The following is a 22497-nucleotide window of genomic DNA, read 5'->3' as shown; positions in this document are numbered from 1 at the left end:
ATGGCCCTCTTTGGAACACTTTTGGCCAGCATAGCATTTTCCACCCATGGAGGATGCTTGCTTATTTTAGTAGTTCAAGTATGAAAAGCAGATATTCCTTCTGGAAACTGCAAATTGTTGACTCAGTCATTCTTTTGGAAGATAAATGATTTCACATATTACCTTTTTTTTTTTTTTAACTCACAAACAAGGTCCATGTCTAAATAGCTTTTAAAGATATTTTAAATGCACTCTTTACCTGTTTTCGGTAATAACTTACGGTTTCGTGCTACCTAACCTCCCCCCCCCAAAAAATGATAATCTTTTCTAGACATTACATCATGCTTTTGTTTATGTGATAGGAAGGCTACATCTTCACTAAGGACACAGCAATTTCCTCCTCTGGTACTCCAGACCTGTTAGAAATACCCTGCCGTTTTCACTATTAGACAGTGGTTGAAGTGGAATAATAAACACGAATATAAAATATAAGGATTTTTTTCTCCCAGTTACCAAAATGGGAAGCCTTTTACCAGTTGTCAATCCTTCCCGACCCTGACACATCACCAACAGTGGACTGTATGCCTCAACTTTAAACCTCCTCGGTTTGGGAGTGGGGAAGAGGTGCTTTTCAGGAGGATCAAACAATGTTTCCCAAGTTACACTTGCACAGGTTAATCTGTGCATGCCTTTCAAAGGGGAAAGTGCACTGCCCTGAGGATCGATCCAAGACCCTCTTCTGCTTTTGTTCTGTTTTGTCTAGTTAATAAACCACCAAGAAAGATAATTTTTAAACCTAATTTGCTGAAATGAGAATTTACTAACGCCTGGGGGGGTAAATTTGACAATTTTCAATAAATTGGCTTTATATTAAAAAATAAAAAGGTCTCCACTGACACTTTTGACCAAAGAGGTAAAGGATCCCTATTTACTTGGTAATCCGAAAGGAGGGGGAAAATTTACAGAAAGCAAGGTGCCCTTACACAGCTCAGCGAACCCTGGATGCTCCAAGGCCACTGCGGAGTCTGGAGGTAGGCAGCTCTCCGCAGGCTCGCTGGTCTCCTGACTCGGCTTAACCTTCCAGCCGGCACAGAGCTCGGGGGCACCGGCGACAGTGAAGGTCAGAGTCCACAGACTAACCCCTGCAGCCCACGGCTACGAAGGGCCTCCAGTCCCTGGGAGTTTTAAAATGCGGTTCGAGGAAGGGCATTTCTGATCATTCTCTTTCAAGGACATGATCCAGCCCAAAGGGAGAAAAAAAGCGCACTTTCTTCGAGGTTTGTGTAGAACAGAGTAGGGAGAAGGGGGGTGGGCAGGGAGGAGGGCACTAATCAAAGCCAAGTCCGGGGTGGCGTGGCGAGCGTCTCGGAGGCAGTGGTGTGTAAACGTGGGCAGGATCCACGTAGGGCTGCTCCTACGGGGGTCTCCGCAAGACCGCGCGCAGGCGTGGGGACCGTGGCCGGGTGGGTCCCCACGCACTCTGCCCCAACCCGCGCCCCCAGCGCGTCACCGCCAGCCCTGCCTCCGCGCGCCTCCCCCTGCTCCACCTCCCCGGCGCGGTCCGGCTGTGGGGCCGGAGGAGCGCGGGCGGGAGGAGCACTCCGTAGGCCCGGGAGCTCGGCGGGCCCTTGGCGCGGGGGAGCCACGGCGCGGCGCTGCGACCGTGGCCGGGAGAGGAGGGCGCGGAGGTGAGCAGGGTGGCCAGAGAGCCGGGGTGGCCGAGCCGGGGTCGCCGAGCAGCGGGCACTGTGCGTTAGCCGCATCCTTTCTCCCGGACTCGGGGGGCTTGGAGCTGGCTAGGTGGTGAATGGGAAGGGTGCGGGAGGGCGTCCGTCGCACCCATTCCGCCCCCTTCTCCCCCTCCGTCTCCCCGGAGCTCCGGGAAGTCCTTGGTCCGGGCCCAGCAGAAAGGAGGCCAGGAGAAACCTTGTCCCAGGTAGGATGTGCCCGAAAGGGAAAGGACCCGCAGGTTACTTTTGCCAACCACTTTGGATTGATGCGGCACTTTTAACTGTCATACAGCGCTGCTTGGCAAACAGGTAAATAAAGCCTGCAGTGGCTTTGCTTATAAACCCGGTCATGGAATCCTGGTGTGCTCAGGCCATTTTGCGTTAGAAGTAATTGGTCTGTTCTTTCAGTGTCCTTAATTACCTCTGCGTCCCGTGTTCAGCCTCGACTGAAACTTGTTGAAAATTATGCCCTAAAAATCTTGTTCTGAAAATAACATAGGGAGGTAGAGAGATTTTTTTTCCCCGCTGTGGTAGGGGAGATTTCCATTTATCATTTTCACGATTATGTGGAGCAGGATTGGTGTCAGTGTTTACTCTTCAGGCAGATTGTTTGCTTGTTTGTTTTTGGGTAGAAAAACTTATTCTGGGCCGCGTTTAATTATCGCCCACAATTCAGACTCCTGCCCCCACATCAATGCTCAGGACTTGATTACCTAAAGTCCCAGTTAACCACCCCACTGCTTACAACCTTCTCCCCAGCCTACCCTCCCCCATCCCTGTTTCATAGCTTTTTATTACTTCTTTATTTAGTTGATCTGTTTTCTTTCTTTGACTTTTTCCCCCCCCTCACCCTCAAGATAACCTATTTGAAGAAGCAAAATATGAAATTCTGAGTAGTTAGCAGCATCGGTGCAGCTCTCAGGCTGTCTGGAGTGAGATGGTGGCATCCGATGCAGTTTCTGCCTCCCAGCTAGACGGGGTTGGGGGGTAGGTAATGGGGGTGGGGTGGAGGGCAGTATCAACAGTGATAAGTTAGCTAGTTGTGAAAGACGGGAATGAGAAGCTTCATCTAAATCACTTTTATTGTACGGGTACCGTGTGAAATGTACTCCCACTGAGTCACTGGGACAGAGCACCGACAAAGGCAGGATTTTAAAAATGATTATAAGTGATATAGGAAAATGAGAAGGATGAAGACGCAACGAAGGCCCGAAAGGCTAGGCCTGTGAGAAAAGATGCAGGTACTCTCTGTTCAGCCTGTAACCATGACCCTGAGGGTAACCAAGACATTGGCATAGCCACATCATCGACACAGCAGGTATAGCATTGACACAGCGCGTAATCCTTTGGGGCCTTTGGGGCCTGAGATCTGAAGCATCAGAAAGAGTGATGTGGCCTAGAGACTGGTTACATTTTCTTTGGCGTTGGCATTTATAAAAAAAAATGTGTTTAGTGATAAAGACCATTTACTGCACACTTGGTATATGCTAGGCGGAGTGGATAGGAGTGTGTGTGTGTGTGTGTGTGTGTGTGTGTAGGAGTGTAAATAAACAGTCAAAGCTCATGTAAGCAGTTCCTTAAAGCAGCTCGCCAGGAACGTGACAGGAGCTGAAGGAAGCAGAGGTGGGTGGGCTGGAATGAATCACACCTAGAGGAGACAGAGTTCCCGGGATGGAAAAGAGATCTGTCCTTCCCACTTCTCGAAAGGGAGGCCAGGGCTAGGCAGAAGGAAGTACGAGCCATCAGGATAAGGCTGGGGAACTGAGCAGAAGTTGTCCTATCTGGGGCCTTTAGGGCCACAGTCAGGTATGAGAAGGAACCACTGGATTTTAAGGAAGAGAAACATTTTATGCCGTTTGCCTTTTAGGATGGCCAAATCTCTTGGGTAGAGAGTGGTTGTGCAAAGGTGAAGATCGGCCGACCACTCATAAGATGTCGGCAAGCCAGATATGTCCTGAGGCAGGACGAGTACTTGAGCCCAGGAGTTTGACACCATCCTCAGCAGCCCAGGGGGACCTCATCTCAAAGTTTGGGTGGGTGGGGTTGGGGGGTACAGGTTTGTAGTTAGAACGGATAAATGCACCTGGGCCACTTGCGTGTGCTGGTGTCATCAGAGAAGGCACAAGAGATATTTTAAAGGGGCCGGGCTTGGTGGCACCCACCTTCGATCCCAGCAGAGGCAGGCAGATCTCTATGAGGCAAGGCCAGCCTGGTCTACATAGCAAGTTCCAGACCAGCCAGAGCTAGACTGTGAGACCAAGAAATATTTTTGAGGAACAGGGGTTTATATCAAGGGTGCCTCCCCCCGCCCTTACCAGCCTCCCCAGAGTTCTCACTTGAGGACCTGGTGGGAAACAGTGAAACAGTTATATTGCAGATAGAGTTGAGTTTTGAACCTGTTAAGTTTGAGATGTCATGAGAAGGGCTACGATTATATACCCTTAGGAGGCAAAAGGAATGGTCTCCAGGGGAGAGTGGGTAGACTGGCTTTTGATGGGTCAAGGTGGCCATGATGAATGTATGAAATTAGTAAACATGGTTGTCTGGGTTTTCTTCGGCATTCTGCACCGAGCTGAGTGACGATACAGAGAGCATGGGTAGCTGGGTTCATCCAGTGTTTTACTAAGTGTGTAGGGTGGCAAGTGAGAATGAGAGATCTTTTCAAGGGAATAACTCTCAATGTACACAGGCAGGGTTTGAAGAGAAGCCAGGAATAGACTGGGAGGTGCATAGACAAAAGTTGTTTTGCCTTCTAGACACATCAGTGTGAAGATTTAAGCTGAGGTTGTTAGAAAGCTACGGGATTGTGCCCAGAAAGTGAATGGCAGTGGGAGACAGAGATTCATTGCTTTTGATGAACAAGTCACCCTGAGGTAAAGATCTTTAGCTTCACCAGGCAGAGGTGGGACCTTTCATCCTATCCCTTGGGAGGCAGAGGCAGTCGTATCTCTGTGTTTGAGGCTACCCTGGGCTACAAAGCAAGTACCAGGACAGCCAAGGCTACAGGGGAATCCCTGGCTCAGAGAAGGAGGAGGAGGAGGAGGAGGAGGAGGAGGAGGAGGAGGAGGAGGAGGAGGAGGAGGGGAGGAGGAGCAGGAGGAGCAGCAGCAGCAGCAGCAGCAGCAGCAGCAGCAGCAGCAGCAGCAGCAGCAGCCTAACTCCTGGAATGGTGAAGTCTTGAGATGTTTGAAAGCTGCTGAGACACGAAGAACAACATCTCCAGTGAACAGAGATGGGATAATCTAGAAGTCAGTAGACAGCAGAGAGGTTAGAGAGAAGTCGTTAGAATTTCAGGCTCAATTAAGGAGGTTCGGATAGGAGCTTGTGAAGAATACAGTAACCTGCCTCATGGGCCTGGAGGGTTTGGTTTTCTTGATAGCAGTCATCAGATTGTTCAAGTCATGAAAATCCCTGAGTATAGCTCTTTTCTGAACCTCGGTCATCCAACAACACGTGTCCTAGATGTTTCCTTGCCATATAAATTAGGCTCTGGTTTTGTTTTTTTTGTTTCTTTCTTTTCAAAATCAATTTAGCACGATTGCTACCATTCTGTTAGAGGAATGTCAAGGAATCCTAAACTGAAAAAAAAAAAAAATCTTAGGGGCCGTCTTCCTCACTGTTCTGTTGCTGTGACGAGACATCATGGCCATGGCAACTACTAACTAAAAAGGAGAGCATTTAACTTGGGGCTTGCTTCCAGTTTCTGAGCTTTGGTCCGTCATCATCGTGGCAGGAAGCACTGTGATACACAGGCAGGCGGGCTTAGGCACAGAGAGACTGGTCCTACATGGGCCGTCCCTAGTGACACACTTCCTCAACAGAGTCACACCTATACGAGCCTTTGGGGGTTATTCTGCCTGTGCAGCTTACGGTAACTGCATCGCTGTATAGTGTTAATACTCCTTCAGATATGAACCGCATACACGGGTCAAGTTGAATGCCCATAAGGACCTTGAATCTCAAGGAGCTTGCCTGCTGCTTAAAATACACTTTGAACAGGAACTCCTGTACTTGGTGTTAAATCCGGGGTGATAATGTGACATCTCAGGTTGCCTCCAGACTTACAGAGAAGAGGATCTCAGCATAGGGATCCAGCACGACTGCTTTCCGTTTTAGGAGAACAGAGGCTGACATTCAAGCTGATTTCAGAAGCCTGCAGTCAGTCCATTTACCTCAACAGCACAGAACTAAAACTGGCTACAAATGGAATAATTTTATCGATTCCTTAATCTATATTACCTCTATTAATTACTATTTTGTATTAAATAAAAACTTAGAGAAGATCAAGAATGTTTTAGCTAACGTGACCCTTGGGCCAGCACCGTGGCCATCCATCATCCGGAGCTTAATGAGTAAAACAGAAGTCGGAGTCACCCCAGATCTCCATATATCACTTTATATCACAGGAGAATCCCAGCTCTGAGACCCACATTTACATTAAAGCTTTCGAGAAGCTCCCCACTGACAGACTAGGTTTGCTCAGGCCAGGGATAAGAGCACCCCACCCCCCTGGGAGAGTGGAGAGTTAATATCCTCAGAACACTTGGAATTTTGAGTGTTATGAAACAGGAACTCAGTGTCCTCCTGTGTGGTGTGATGACACATTTTAAGGAACGGCGTTGCTCTTCCCAGAAAGTGAGGGGAGGATGTTGCAAGTCAGTAAGTGGGCTTTCCGATACTGCTTCAGAGTCCGGGAGGGGGACGGACCACACACGTGCTTCACCTACACTTATTAAGGGCGACTGTTGTCCTCTGGGCGGCTAGTTTTCACACTGAAGAACGATGTGAAAATGAACATAAATCGGAATCAGGTAAAGATGCAGTCTCTGGGCAGCAAAATAAATATTCAGTTGGTTCCTGACCTTTTAGGGGTGTTTTTGATCTTGTCTACCTATTCTTCACACCTCATGATCTCCTATAAAATTTCCGATGTCCAGGCTGAACCCTCAGCCAGTTAAATAAGCATCGGGATGGAGGAGAAGGTGACCAGGGATCCTGACTTTTAAATCTCTCCAGGCCACTGCAGGGAGCTAGAGTTGAGAATGACTACCTTGAAGCAGTTCTGAGACAAGTCCTGCCTTCCTGGCCACCAGTGGGGACCCTCTGCCCCCATTTCTATTGTGCAACTAAGCTCAGACAGACACACAGAAAGAAAGGTTCTATTAACTGATCAGTGGGTTTTTTTTTTTTCAGACACTGAGGGATGCTGGACCTTTTTAAAAGGGAGAATTTGCAATTAGACCGTTTTCTTAACAATGAGCGAGCGACTTCCATTTGATAAACATGGGTGTGGAATGTGGTACATTTACAGAAAGCTGTTCATTTGCATATTTAAAGTGAAGAGATTCTTTGTGTAAATCACACCTCCATCAAGTTGTACTTTTTTGAGGAGACACTAGGGAGACGTTTTAATGAAAAGAACTAAGAATTGAGGGGGTGGATTAGGTGGTAAAGTGCCCAATGAGGTCCTCCATTCTGTCCCTAACACCCCTGTAGAGAGCCTATAATCCCAGCGCTGCATAGGCTGAGACTGGAACATCTGAGCTCCTATCTCACAAAATGGAGTGGAAACTGATTGAGATAGAACTCAGGGTTGACCTCTAACCGCCACATGCACAGGCACATACATGTCTGGGCACCTACCCACAGACGCTCACACATACACAACCTAAAAGTGATCATCTGAAATCTTTGAGAAAGGTGTTTTAACTAACTTTCTGGGATTATTAGATTCAGCCAGAATTTTTTTTTTAAATCTTTCTGGTTGAAAAATGTTCCTAAAAAATAACTGAACTGTTCTCTTCCCCACCCGAACCCTGTCTGAACAGGGTCTCGGGGAGCCTAGGCCAGCCTTGAATTTGTTTCTCTCTCCCCAGTTCCAGGGTTTGCCCTCCGTGCCCGGCCTTTGATCTTCCTGACTGCCTGGTGGGGTTATTGTTCTGTGCTTCCGGGTCCAGGTTCTGTAGTAGTAACTGCAATAGGATGAACATCAGATGTTGCTTTAGTGACCCAGTGTCGAGGAAGGTGTATAAATCACACCTATACGACACTTAGTTGTTGAACACACATTGAACCTAAGAAATACATTGGAGATCTCAAACAGCCCCAGAGTAACTCTACTGCATTAGGAAATCATCGCGTGCCTTGCCCTTGGGGTTTTTCTGAAGGGTTTGAAAATGTTCAAAATCTCTAAACAAGACAAAAACATAATTACCCATAGAAATCTGTTCTTGCCCTTCACGAGCAGTTGGGTTTTACTTGTTTATTTAAGTGTCAAGAGGATTTAGGGACTGTCTTAGCACAAGCCAAGAGTTGTAATGTTTAAAGTCATCCTCTTAGTTAGAGAGGTTAGGATACTTGGCATTCCGTTTCTGGAATGTGCCTCCTGGCTTTGGAGTATGACTAAGCAGATAACTGTGGGTTAGGGGTGGGGGTGGGTTTGGCTGACTCCAGGGGATAGGGAAAGGCATTTTCTCCTAACCATTACTGGGGCTCTTCTACTCGGAGCCTCCTACTGGCTATGAAAATTATAGCCCTCGAGCTTGGCAGTTGTTCAAACCAATCAAATAAACATTAGAGACAAGGGCTGCTTAAGATTGCTAACACAGACAACTGTTATCACTACTGTTTCCTGAACAAAGGACATTGGATATATAAAAGTAGGAACGAGACACTCTAAATATAAAGGACAATTCTTCAAGAGGAGTAACTATGTGGAAAGCGCCTTGCTTTCTCCATGTATTTTTTAGTTGATAGTCAGGAGTTAGCACACCTGAGGCCATGGAAAGCCGTATTCACATTGAGACGTTCCTAGTTTTAAGCTAGATTGCACCTGTCATCAAAATGACACAGAAGCCACGCGTGAGTTAGGGAGTAGTTTGTAAATACAAATTTATTATCTTTCACACACACACAGGGCCTGGAGAGAGGGCTCAGGCGTTAAGAGCACTGGCTGTTCTTGCATAGGTCCTGAGTTCAAGTCCAGCACCCACATGGCAGTTCACAACCAGCTATAACTCTAGTCCCATGGGATCTGATGCCTTCTGGTGTACAGACATATGTGCAGACAAAACACCCATAGACATAAAATAAATAAATCTTTTTTTTAAAAACTGAAAACATACACAAGCACAGATACATAGACACAGAGAGAGAGAGAGACAGAGAGACAGAGAGAGACAGAGACTGAGACTATCTCGAAATAAGGAAACATGCCCCATGCAGTGTTCTTTCCTGGCTTTCTAGGGTATTCTCCGACTATGCAATTTTGCAATTTAGTGTTTTATTATAAGTACATCCGGTCATTCGCTAGTGAGACTGGTTTTCTCCTATGTAAGCACAGTGCCTTCTGCTGCTTTTTAATCTCTGTGCACAGAGCACACAGTGGCCTGGATACACTCGCAGTGGGCCTCTGCAGGGCAGACCTACCGTGAGACGATAACTCCCTTGTCAACTGAAATGTGTTAATCCTGTAAAGTTTTCAGTGCCTTTTTTTTTTTTTTGCCCTAACTGAATAAATGTGAAGATGTCATCAATAACCCATGTATCTGCTTGTAAGACAGGAAGGAAAAGACCCCGAGTACAGCACAAACAAATGATGAATGAAGCTGAGGCCGTGTTGGCATCAGAAATTATCCATCGTGGGAGACGGGCTACTCGTGCGTCTGAATATGGCTGAGCCCAGTGGGATGTGAACACACTCCTTGGCCCTTTCTCTCTTCTTCTCTCTAAAAGCAAAATATGCCTTCAAGGTGGTTACAGAGTCTCAGAAGAGGGATAATATATATCCCCCCCACCTGAGGATTTAAAATAATACTGCGCATAAAAATACTCTATGAGCTATGAAACTGCACGCAAAAGTATGCTGTATGGTTTCAACAATAAATGTTTCCTATCTTAGATCCATGAAAGATCTCTCTTGGGCTGGCAAGCTGGCATAGCAGGTAAGCGACTGCTATGTAACTCTAGTGACTTGAGTTTGATCCCCTGAGCAAACAGCAGAAAGAGAGAACTACCAGCTTCACAAAGGCGGCCCGGATCACCACAGGCATGCGGCTGTACCAACACACACACTAGGTGATAAAATTCAAATGTCTCTCTGAGTGTGTGCATCTCTGTGTCCGTCTGTGTGTCTGTCCATTCTCTCTCTCTCTCTCTCTCTCTCTCTCTCTCTCTCTCTCTCTCTCTCTCTCTTCAATGAAAGAGTCTCATTTATTAGGCTAATTTTTATCCTAGCCACACCATACTGTTAGGGTCCAGTTAGAACTTGCCATTAGGAATACTATGTGATTAAGGTCCAAACATGTTTATACAAGTGTTGCCCATTAATAGATATAAAAGTTGCAGCTTCCTGAGAGGTGACATTTTTAGGTTCTAAGGTATTTATGTACTTCTTCACACTCTGATTTAGAGAGGTCTGAACTTGTTCTATTTTTTTTTTTAACAAGGCAGACAAGTGATTGAGTTTTCATGTTTTTAGTTTGAAAGGGCCTTATTATGGGGGTTATTAGATTGGGCGGTTTTGTAGCTCTTCCATGAGAGATGCTGTGTAGTATCTACTGAATAGCTCAGGACTCGTGGGAATCTCTGGCTTTTCTGAGTGAGTCTAGTAGCACTTTTCACCCTGAGGTGGTGGGCTTAAGAGAAGGGGAAGGTAAGTTGGTCACCTTTCATTTGGAGAGGAAATGGGTGTTGGTTTCATTACTGTGCCTTTAACTGCAGGTTCCCAGGGTAGTCAGCACTAAGCCAGGAACCTGAGAATGGCTTTGTAAGAGCAGGTTGCCAAGGACTACCTGAGAGCCCAGGACTGAGCCCCGAGGGGGAACCGATAATTATACTTCCTAACTTGAAAGGCGTGAAACGAGATGCGTAATAGGTGTAAAGCTGGTGCATTTTCTCCCTTCACGGAATGTAAATTAGACATTAAGATCACTAAGTAACGCTGAGAAACAGTGAAACGGCCAAAGAATATCACCAATATGAACGTGACTCCTCCACCCCGTCCTCACAGTCCGTAGCAGCAGTAACAGCAACCAATGTTTCTGAGAAAGAAACAAAACAAAATGAACATAAACAGGACAAAAAGAAAGCCTGCATAAACACGACTAACCCATTTTAAATGGGGGAGCCATGTTATGGGATACAGGGAGAATGATAAGAGGTCTGTGGTGTTAGGCTGATCCTTTAGTAGGCTTTTGTGTTTCTCTTTCTATTTGTTTTGTTTTGTTTTATTTTATTTTATTTTATTTTATTTTATTTTATTTTATGAGGCAGGGTCTCACTATATAGCCCCGAATGGCATTGGAACTCACCATATAGACCTCACTGGCCTCATGTAGATCCACCTGCCTCTACCTCCTGAGTGTTGGGATTAAGTTTGTGCCACCATGCCTGGCTTCTCACTAGATTTTGATACTTGCTTTTCTTTACTATTGTTTAAATAATGGCATTAATTTTATTGTTGGCTGTTTTATTAATCTTCGCCTCCTTTAAAATCTGTAGTTAATCAGATATTATAGGATAGCTCATAGATTCTACCCCCAAAATGATTGTCTAGTTTGGGTTGTATTGCATGGAAATGTGTTTTTATGGGTTTTCTTTTCCTTTCTTTTTTCCTTCCTTCCTTCCTTCCTTCCTTCCTTCACTATCTCTCCGGTTCAAGGTCATTTTCTCTGCTTCTGATGTCATTTCTGATTTGCTGCCTGATGTGCTGATCGCATGCTTGCTGGAGATGATTTTGACAAACATTCTGAGTGAAATTCCTTCTTTGCCCTAGGCCCTCCTCACTACACGTAGGCAGTTCCACAGTCCAGCAGCGTCTGCCGCGTTCTTTTAGAAATGCAGCCTCGGGAGCCTCCCTCCAGCTCCTCTGAGTGAGAAGCTACACCTTAAGATTCCCAGGTATCTGTGCGCGCTTGCAAAGCCCCCCTTTAGCAGATGCATCGCCTTTCGGCTAGCTTTGCTATTTCGTGAGATCCTCTCTAGCTTACAAATTGTGCTTGCTCTGTTCCGGGTCACATAGCATGTCAAAATATATTTTGTCCTTAGAGATGAAGAGCATAATTACAGTGTCTAGAAGTTGGTTTTATTTTTAATGTTTGTCAATAGGTTTACTTGGTGAACGTGTCCTTTTCTCTCTTCTAGGGCATTCCTGGTGATCTTAGAAGTCTCTGCCATGGAATCCATCTCTATGATGGGAAGCCCTAAGACCCTGGAGACGTTTCTGCCTAATGGCATAAACGGTATCAAAGACGCAAGGAAGGTCACCGTGGGGGTGATAGGAAGTGGGGATTTTGCCAAGTCTCTGACCATTCGGCTTATCAGGTGCGGCTATCACGTGGTCATAGGAAGCAGAAATCCTAAGTTCGCGTCTGAGTTTTTTCCTCATGTGGTAGACGTCACCCACCATGAAGACGCTTTAACGAAGACGAATATAATATTCGTGGCTATCCATAGAGAGCATTACACATCCCTGTGGGACCTGAGGCATCTGCTGGTGGGCAAAGTCCTCATTGATGTAAGCAACAACATGAGAGTAAACCAGTACCCAGAATCCAATGCAGAGTACCTGGCTTCGTTATTTCCGGATTCCCTGATTGTCAAGGGGTTTAATGTGATCTCAGCCTGGGCACTTCAGTTAGGCCCCAAGGATGCCAGCCGCCAGGTAGGCAGCCTTTCATTTTATTATTTGGTATTCTGTAGTCAAGTAAACCGAGTTCTAAGGCATTTTCGTGATGGCTTGAAAAACCGTGAGGGATCACGTGAAGACGACATTCCAGCTTTGTAAACTCGTACTGCTGACATTCCAGCTTTGTAAACTCGTACTGCTCATCACAAAACTGATGTGGGTATTTGATAAAATGATGTGGATTTATCTGTATAACCAGCTAATTAAAGAAAGGGTGACGTTAGTGGTGTATTCTCTGATGCAGTATATTCGTCCTCCAGAATTCTTAAAGAATATAGCAAGTGTTTTTATTTTACCCACTTCTGCCCTACCTTTCCTCCTCTCCCTTCCTGCCTCGTTGCAGATACTTGATATCACAGCATTCCATCTCTGAAGGTGAAAGGACTTCATACAACCCTTAGGAGCCCTTGAGAATAACCTTTGTGTTTTTCATGGATTAAGCTTTTATAGCAAATCGAGCGTAAAGTCTGTTTTAAGCACAGACTTTAGGCTTTGGGGCAGGTGGGCAGACGTACAGTAGATTTCTCAGCTTTATTCTCTGCATTCAAGTCTAGTTCAGCGTGTGAATGAAGCAGACGGCAGGTTCCGTTAAGCCTTCTGGAATAAAAGCGTCTATAAGAAAACACATAAGTAAGGCACTTTAAAATTCCTCCAGAGGTGTTAAATCTCATGGTTGTGGTAAAAGGACTTTCTCATCTTTGTTCGTGAAGACAGTTAATTGTGGGGCTTAAGAGTACATACTGTTCTTGCAGAGGACAGGAGTTTGGTTCTCAGCACTCACACTGGGTAGTTCACAACCACCTCCACCTCCAACGCCAGGCCTCTGAGGGCGCCTGCACTCATGTGCACAAACTTCATGCAATAAACATTTTAAAAAGACAGTTCATTGCATTCATTACAGTTGAATGTGTTCCCATTCCATGTTATGTATGACGGTCGTGAAGTCTATACTGAGTACTTTCTATCACCGTGACTCGAGTAGCCTCGAGGGAGGATATGCTTTGCCCACGGTTTCAGAGGGTTCAGTCCATCATGGCGTGGAGGAATGACGGAACAGTGCTGTTCATGAAATAGAGGGAAGAAAACAGAGAAAGGGCAAAGCCACCGTCCTGCTGCCTCTCTCCTTTCTCTTCATTTATTCAGTCCAGGGCCCTGGCCCACGGGATGGTTCCCCAGCCCATGGGATGGTGTGCCTACCTTCAGGGGAGTCTTTCCTCCCTGTTTAATCGTTGCTGGAATGCCTCTCAGACACACACCGGAGTGTGCCTCATCTTCCCTTGGATGATTTCAAATTCAGTCACGTTGACAGTGACCACCCACTTTCAAGTCTCTCTGTTTCTCCTTGCCTCCTTTTTGCTTCCAATGTTTTGGAAGTTCACACATTAGTCCACGCTGGCCTTAAACTTGATGCAGTCTCATCCCCCAGCCTCCGAAATTCTGGGGTTATAGGCATAAGCTGCCATCCCTGGCTCAAGTAAGTGATTCCTCCAAGGTTTAGCCCACTGCTCTGGGCTGCTGATCAGAAGTGGAGAGCTAGGCTAAGCATGTGTTTGAACCCAAGCCACACTCTAGCTTCTAGAGACTGTCCGTTCTTATTTGTTTTTTTTTTTTTTTTTAAGAACATATCCTGTAATGTTTGGCAAATTCAAACCAGGGCCTATCAGACAAAGTTAACATAATCACTTGCTCACATTCATGGTCACTTTAATTCTTAACAGAATAAAGAAACAACCTCGTGGAACAGTGATTAAATTAGAATTCAGAATGAGCTACAAGCTGCATCATGACAAGAGCTCTATAATTGGCACTTCAACGTGCCTGTGCCCTTAGTTTCGCATGCCTCACTTGTAGCCCTAGATTATTAAAATACGTCCTCATTTATAGACTTTTCTCCAAATAAGAAAACAGGGTTTGCACCACCATTTCACACCTGCAGTAAATCAAGGTAAATGTTCTCCTTATTTCTTTGCTATAAAAGGATTCCCATCATAGAAATCCATATTTGTTCAACAGCACACAGAGGATCGTTTATCTGGCTACCATCAGCTGAGATTCAAAACCCAAGAGCTGAGCTCTGTGTTTCCCCCCTTGTGTGAATAGGTATAGCATGCGAGACTTCAGTGTGGCCTCTTTCAGAGTCTGGGTACACGCGTCTTCAGAGATACATTGGGAAATCTGTGTTTCTTAGGCAGTACTAGAGGCTTTGTACCAATCTTTTTCTATGCCTGAGTGAGGTGCTCTACCTGTCTACAGCAATAGCTTACTCCAGCAGTGAACCTGGGGCTCAACAGATACTTGTCAAATTTTCTATTGTATTGATGGAGTCTCGAGCTTCCTCACCCTGTTACATCATTAGAGTTCCTGTAGAGATGCTGTGTTTAGTCTTAGAGAATGGCAGTTCCCGTTGCGTTTAGATTAAACCTGTAGAATCCCTGTTAACTTGCGGGAAATAGAATTATCAAAAATAAAGACACAATGTTATGTGCTCACTAATGAAAATGATAGTGTATTTGGAATTGCTCAAGTGTTTTACAGATACTTAATGACTTGGCCTCTGAACCTAAGTTTTACAGGTAGCTTGGTGTCATGATACGATTTTCACATTTTGCTTGCAAAGGCCACCGTCTAGACGCTGCTAATCTGCGCTCTTGCTGGATAAGAAGCAATTGGATTTCCACCACTCTGCTAGGCAGAATCCCTAGAATTAAAAGTTGTCCAGGGACGGAAGCGAGGGGCTCCAGCCTCACCCTTAGATAGCTGGGTTGGGAGGATGGTAACCCCAACTAACGGGAACCTTTCAGAGCTCCCAGAGACTAAACCACTAACCTTCAAGCATACGTGGGCTATGTGGCACCCAGAGGACTGCCTTGTCTGGTCTCAATGGGAGAGGATGTGTCTAATCCTGTAGAGACTTGATGCCCTAGGAAAGGGGGATGTTGGAGGGGGTAAGTTGGGAGGGGTGGAGGAGTACCCTCTAGAGGCAAAGGGGGTGAAGAACTCTGGGAGGGGGACTGGAAGGGGGGGCAACATCTGGAACGGAAATAAATAAAATAATTTAACTTGAAAAGCAAAGCGAAGCTGGGTTGGGAGGATATGGCCAGGTAGACCTCTGGGGAGGGATGTGCCTTCCCTTGTAGCTGCTGCTGACCCCAGTGTCCCGGAAGAGCAGGCATAGCTCCCCTTCCAGCACCGTCCCTGTCACGGGGGCCTCCCGGAGCCTTCTAGGTCACCGCTAGGCTCTCTGTACTTCATTTTCATCACAAGTGGTAAAGACTTTCTAAGTTATTATTGCAGTATTTTAAGTCTTTTAAGATACTAATCAATTTAAGCAACATGTGACACGTTTGATTGGTTATTGTTAAGATACTGCTCTAAAACTGATACTAACACCTATGGTAGTATTTACTTTAAGTCCGTTTAATAATTGTACGGTTAATAATCATTTTTTTTCCTCCATTCACTGGCATTCGCAGGAAGTCATTCAGTCTTTGTGATTGAGGATAGGACTTGTATGAACAGCAGTGGTAACGAGCCCTTTTGGCTTCTCTTACAGGTTTATATATGCAGCAACAATATCCAAGCTCGACAACAGGTTATTGAGCTCGCCCGTCAGTTGAATTTTATTCCCGTCGACTTGGGATCTCTGTCATCAGCCAAGGAGATTGAAAATTTACCCCTGCGACTGTTCACTCTCTGGAGGGGGCCGGTGGTAGTAGCCATAAGTTTGGCCACGTTTTTCTTTATTTATTCCTTTGTCAGGGATGTGATCCATCCCTATGCCAGAAACCAGCAGAGTGACTTTTACAAGATTCCTATTGAGATTGTGAACAAAACCTTGCCTATAGTCGCTATCACTCTGCTGTCCCTGGTATACCTGGCAGGTCTCCTGGCAGCTGCCTATCAGCTTTATTACGGAACGAAGTACCGTAGGTTTCCGCCGTGGTTGGACACCTGGTTACAGTGCAGGAAACAGCTGGGGTTGTTGAGCTTTTTCTTTGCCGTGGTCCACGTTGCCTACAGCCTCTGCTTACCGATGAGGAGGTCGGAAAGATACTTGTTCCTCAACATGGCTTATCAGCAGGTACTGGGCATGCCTGCTGTTTATCTGGCTCTAGCGTTCATAGGAATTGTGAAATCTGAGTTAAAGTAGTGTGTACGTTTATATATGCTTTTAGATGGCGTTTCCCCTTTGGTAGATGTGGGGAGGGAGAGTGTTTCTGGGTTTCTGACACGGGGTCTCTATTTGTCAGTAGACGTTGCTCTTCTGTATAGCTGTGTAGATACTGGAGAGGAGTGCCTTTGGGAGGGCGTTTGGTTTGGTTTGGTTTGGTTTGGTTTGGTTTGGTTTGGTTTGGTTTGGTTTGGTTTGGTTTGAGACAAGGTCTCACTTTGTAGCCCTTACTGGCCTAGAACTTTCTGTGTAAACCAGGCTTGCCTCAAACTCACAGAGACCCGCCTGCCTCTGTCATATGAGTACTGGGATAAAGGCATGAGCCCACAGCTAGTAGACAGGAATTTGGTTGGGGCTTTTTCAACACAGGAGCCCCAAAGGTTCTTTCAGGATGTTGGTAGGGGTGGCTTTTTTTTTAAATAAGAATGTTTGTTAACTAAAACAAGACAAAGCTAAGCTAGTATTAAGAATATGTTTTCTTCCACCTAGAGAAGTATATTTAAATGAAAATTACAGCTGAAGGAGTCCAATTCTTGACTTATTCTGTAATTATATTGTTCGTAGATAAACTAATAATTCTAGAAGTATTCGCTATGCAGATTGCCATAAATTTCACAGTTAAGTCATAAAGTGTGTTAGCAATATAAGGGAAGGATATTTAGAAAAATTCTGCAAATCGATGAGGGCTTCTGGAGTTTGGAAGGTATATTAGTGGGGTGATTCAGGCGGACAGACAGTTCAGCTCCATATCCTTATCCTGAGGACTTTTTAGTTTCCAGGAAAAAAGGGTAAGAGAGAGACGCTGACAGAAGATGAGGAAGAAAGTAACTTTGAAGTCCCTGTCTAGCTTCTAGGTTAAACTTAGAAGCGCATACCCAAAACGTTTCAGCCTCATGTACACCAACCTGTGAAAGCACCTCAGAACGGAGTCTGACTACACATTCTTCTTTCTGTCACTTGGGAGCCGGCCAGCTGGCATCCCATGGTGAATCCAGTAGCGATTCACTGTGAACACGATGTCATAGGCTTAGCCCCTCCCCCTGCCCCCTTACACACTTGAAAGGAGGGCATCTCAGTCCTGTTTTAACATGCTTGTCCCTTTTCTCTACATCTGGAATAATGAGAACAGGTTCTCCACAATGGTCCGTTATGCTGGATGAATACTATGAATCTTAAAGATGATTGTAAACAGTCTGGTTCTTCTTCAACCAAGGGTGAACAGTGTGTAGTCAGCTGTCATTCTCCTAAGTAAAGGAAATTCACGGTTGTTTTCTTGCTAGGTTCATGCGAATATTGAAAATGCTTGGAATGAGGAAGAGGTTTGGAGGATCGAGATGTACATCTCCTTCGGCATCATGAGCCTGGGCTTACTGTCCCTGCTGGCAGTCACTTCCATCCCTTCAGTGAGCAACGCCTTAAACTGGAGGGAGTTCAGTTTTATTCAGGTATATGGGGTTTGTTGGGTAATGCATTGGGCAGCAAAGGATTTCACCATTGAGTTCTTTCAAAAGCTAAACGTTCGTCTCCACTAATATCTGCATAACACATTTACATATCTAAACACACACACAAAAACGATTTGGATTCTAGCTATATGGCCACAGTTTGTACTTTCTGATCCAGACAGTGTACAGCACCGCCTATACAACGTATATAGTAGAGTCATTTGGCAGTATTCTAAGTTTTATTTTGTCCCTTGCCTATTGAGGTTTTTGTTTGTTTGTTTGTTTTTGTTGTTGTTTTGGGGGTAAATGGAGAAGGTGTTATGACAATTTATCTATGTGGTATTAGCAATCCTGAAAATTTCCTGGAATTTGCTTTGTAAACCAGGCTGGCTTGAAACTCGAAGAGATCCTCCTGCCTCTGCTTCCCCAGTGCTGGTTAAAGGCATATACCAAATGCTGGACTGCTTTAGGGAAGTCCCAAAAGAGAATTTTATTCTTTGAAAATGCTATAAACAAGTATCTTTATCATAGCCCCTCCCAACCATTTCCCTCCAACTCACCCCTTTAAAGTCATGCAGAAACCTTCTTCTAATTAAGGACAACCCTTGTCTAAATTTGTTTTCTCCCTTTGATCACGCCTGAAGGGAAATGAAGGCCTTCTGATAGAAGGTGCTAGACAGACACCTATGATCATAAAGTTAGACAAGTAATTGCAAACATCTTGCCTGCTAGAGGGCTGACGTTTTCCTAGTGAACTTAGACATTACATCACTATACTCATATAAACCACTGGTCAAAGTAAGCAACCTTAATGTAATAATTTAGGGAGCTGAAAGAATGGTAACCTTTTAGCCTATAAAATGACCGACTAAAGCATTCAAGTCATCTTGTTTATCATGGTTGATAAGCCACGTGCTTGAACTGTTACCTACATTGCATAGTAATACTCTTGAGTTTAATCATTTTTCTTATTGACTAGTATCTATGTTTGTAGTTGTGTGTGTGTGTGTGTATACTCAAGAGATTGCTCATTGGTGTTTAATGTAGTAGATACCTTTATACACACACCTGTGTGTACCTGTGTTTAAACTGTTACATGGTTTTATATATGACATGTAGCAATTTGGGTAATCTCCACCACTAGTTTGCTTGTTTGTTGAGACAGAGTTTCACTATATAGCCCCAGCTGGCCTCAGACTAGGGATGAAGGTCAAGCTGGCTCTGAACTTGCAGTCCTCTTTCTTCATCCTCCCTAGTACTGGGGTCACAGTTGTGTGTCACAGCGACAGCTGTACAAACCTTTATAAAGCATATGGACACCGTGCGTACCTATACTGTTAAGAGAAAAGCTAGATGTTCTGATCACCAATCCTAGTAGGAACCAGTCCAAGGATATTAATCCAAATATAAGAGCTCTACAGTGGTATAATTTATAGTTGAAGAAAATTGAGATCAGAACATTGAACACAAAGGAAAGATTAAATAAATCCATTCAATGAAACATCACACAATACTGATGGTGTGTTTTGATAGGAAATCCATGTGTATAATAAATTAAGTAATGAGATTATCCAGTTTATTCAATACGACCTGGTTTGTACAAGATTCCTGCACTGTAAGTAAGTGTCTATGAAACTCCTGCAACTGCCTTAAATTGCTCAATTCAGAAGATCAGTAGGTCAGTCATGGAAGACTGAAACATTAACAGGTTATCTGCATACGTTGTTATGTGGGTGAGTAATGGACCTCTTCTCTCTTCCTCTCCCAAGTCTACGCTTGGCTACGTCGCCCTGCTCATCACGACCTTCCACGTGTTAATTTACGGATGGAAACGCGCGTTTGCGGAAGAGTACTACCGCTTTTACACGCCGCCAAACTTTGTTCTTGCGCTCATCTTACCCTCCGTTGTACTTCTGGGTAAGATGATGTTACTCCTCCCGTGCATAGGCCGGAAGCTCAGACGGATTAAAAAGGGCTGGGAAAAGAGCCAGTTTCTAGAGGAGGGCATGGGAGGAACTGTTCCTCATCTGTCCCCAGAGAGGGTCACAGTGATGTGATGACAAGAGGTCCTCGCTGATGCCGCACACACTTCCATTCATGCCATTACTTTAGGCCCTCGCCCTGTCCCTGTCAGCGGACTGTCAGTTGGCCACAGTCTGAAACCCGCAGTGAGATTTCAGGCGAGAGGGACGTGAGATTCTCTTCAAGTTAATTTTTATAAATGCCATGTTTTTCCAACATGTAATTTTGTAGTCCATATATATTGTTACAATCTCAGAGTATTTTCTTTTGTGAAACTGCAACAGCGTTGTTCTTTTAACCGTATTGCGTAGTTGGGCAGAAATATTTGTAGCTAGTAACACAGATGAAGTACGACATTTAGAACATTTGGCAAAGCAGCAGAAATAGAAGCTTTTAACATTATTCAGTGAATATGCTTTTTCCCTGAGGCTGAAGATTTTAATTATTATCCAATTTAAGAAGCAGAAATGCATAATCATATTTTTTTGAGACGGGGCACATCACATTAGCATCTAGGGTACGAGGGAGCAATCTTAACGCTTTCACAAAAACGGGGCCGGAAGAATGCCATTCATTATACCAAGCAGCATGAACATGTGAGCACGAGTTAAAGACAAGCCTAAAATTGTATTTAATGTGCACTGGAGACGCAAAGTGAACACTGCCAGTGCACAACTCACGAGAGCTTTAGTCTCTGTCACATTACAGAGCCTTCCATTTTCCTCTTTGTCAACCAGGGGAAGGACCCAACGACACTTGACCTCCCGAACTGTTACTCTGAATACAGGGCCAACCCCAGGGATTATGGACCTGTCCTTAATTGTAATGAAAGTAATTGTTACACACCAGTGTGTGTTTGTTACTTTGGCCAGTCACCACCTTTCCTGTGTGGGATTTTACTGACATCCACAGAGGGAGTGTGAAATGGTTCTAAACACTGGTCCATTTAATACTTACAGCAAACCTGTGTAATGGTTCTCTTCATTTCCCACATGGAAATGAAGGGTAGAAAAGTTAAGCTTGCCTGAGGTCACACAGTGAGAAAGTGGCAGGGTGAGCAGTCACCCTAGGGAGTCCTCCTCCTGGAGCCACGGCTTTATAAGCATCAGTATTCGCAACCCCTGCCCATGCACTAAGGTCACAAGGCCGGTCTCGATGGTTCCTTCCTTGTACAGTCATCGGCAGCCTTCAGAGTATGTCGAGTGCTTCAAAGGATGTCTAAAGGTATCTTAATCATAATTTTATTATTGCTCGTGGCAGGGCGTAGTTGCCTGGAAACCCAGAGTAGCCCAAAGCCTCCCCGTGCAGTGAAGGACTGAGCAGTCAGAAGGTGGTAACTATTGATATCCTGCGACTCTTTAAAAATCCCCACCCACGTCCTCTGCTCCTCCTGAGAAGCCTTCCCGCCTTTATTACCATTCACTTGGAAGTGGTTTTTAAACATAAAGGATATTAGGACACATGGTTAATTATAAATCTATATGATTATGTATCTCTGAACACACAATCGTATAGACTTCCCAGTGCTGGTCTTCCATGAGTAAACTGCATTTTGTCCAAAGTTTGGGATATACAACATGTTCTCCATTTGTTCCTTATTTATTGTAGTAAAACTTACAGACAAGATGTAATTGTGTGTGTTCTTCCTAAAATTGTATCACCTCTAAAGTTGCCCACAGACTTGAATCGAACCATCAAAAATAAAAGGACTCTTATTTTTGTGGAACTTATCTTTCCTACTAGTGTCTGTTTTTCTATCCTTGCATTGCTGGTCTGGGAGATCACCCACTACTCTTTGATGTTGTCTTCTTAGCCAACTGGAATATTGAACACTTGTCTTCATTATATTAATCATAATCGTCTTCTGTAGGAATTCGGTACATCAATGACTTTTAACAGTAAATATGAACAAGCCGAGTGTGGCAGTACATGCCTTTAGTAGTAGCACTCAGGAGGCAGATGCAACCGGTTCTTGGTGAGTTGAAGACTAGCCTTGTCCACATTGTGAGTTCCAGGCCATCCAGAAGTACAGAGTGAGACTCTTAAGTACATACAAACATACAAACATACATACATACATGTACATATGTACATACACACATATATACATACATACACATACATACATGTATACATACATATACATGTGTACATATGTACACACATACATACTGGTACTAGTGAAAACTAGCAATGTGTTTTTAATACTTGCTTACTTCTTGAACTTACTGTAAGGCAATTCAATGTGTAAATACAATGAAATATTTCTAAAAGTTAGAGGATTAAAGTACATCGTCATGTATGATAGGTAGCCTGTAATATAAAATTACTGCTAATATATAGACATGGGACCTTTGAAAGTATGAGATTATGCAAGAGCTATGAATGTAATTCCAAATGACCCTTTTCCTTAGGAATGATATGAAAATGGGATGGATAGCCTTAGTTTTTGAATAAACGTAA

General features: G+C 44.5%; 1 protein-coding gene across 2 annotated transcripts; it reads left to right on the top strand.

Annotated features, from left to right (window-relative positions):
* Positions 1-1046: 1046 nt before the first annotated feature.
* Positions 1047-21761, top strand: Steap2 (STEAP2 metalloreductase). 2 transcript variants are annotated; one of them, XM_032907024.1, is made up of 6 exons: positions 1047-1256; positions 11485-11609; positions 11853-12372; positions 15950-16477; positions 17848-18012; positions 19782-21761. In XM_032907024.1, exons 3-6 carry the CDS (start codon positions 11884-11886, stop codon positions 20067-20069), a joined length of 1470 nt encoding a protein of 489 aa, XP_032762915.1. In that variant the 5' UTR covers positions 1047-1256; positions 11485-11609; positions 11853-11883; the 3' UTR covers positions 20070-21761. The 2 variants fall into 2 exon arrangements, with proteins under 2 accessions (XP_032762915.1, XP_032762914.1); XM_032907023.1 differs by lacking the exon at positions 1047-1256 and adding an exon at positions 1560-1667.
* Positions 21762-22497: the final 736 nt, after the last annotated feature.

Source organism: Rattus rattus, chromosome 6, assembly GCF_011064425.1.
Source record: "Rattus rattus isolate New Zealand chromosome 6, Rrattus_CSIRO_v1, whole genome shotgun sequence".
NCBI lineage: Eukaryota > Metazoa > Chordata > Mammalia > Rodentia > Muridae > Rattus > Rattus rattus.
Note: the sequence above shows the minus strand (reverse complement) of the source record. Positions and strands in the feature narration are given on the sequence as shown.

What these genes read in the sequence shown, in the direction of transcription:
- Steap2 (XM_032907024.1), top strand. Translation starts at nt 11,884, where the DNA reads ATGGAATCCATCTCTATGATGGGAAGCCCTAAGACCCTGGAGACGTTT. An exon ending in CCAAGGATGCCAGCCGCCAG is followed by an intron (nt 12,373 to 15,949) that starts GTAGGCAGCCTT and finishes CTTCTCTTACAG; the next exon opens with GTTTATATATGCAGCAACAA. An exon ending in GGGAGTTCAGTTTTATTCAG is followed by an intron (nt 18,013 to 19,781) that starts GTATATGGGGTT and finishes TCCTCTCCCAAG; the next exon opens with TCTACGCTTGGCTACGTCGC.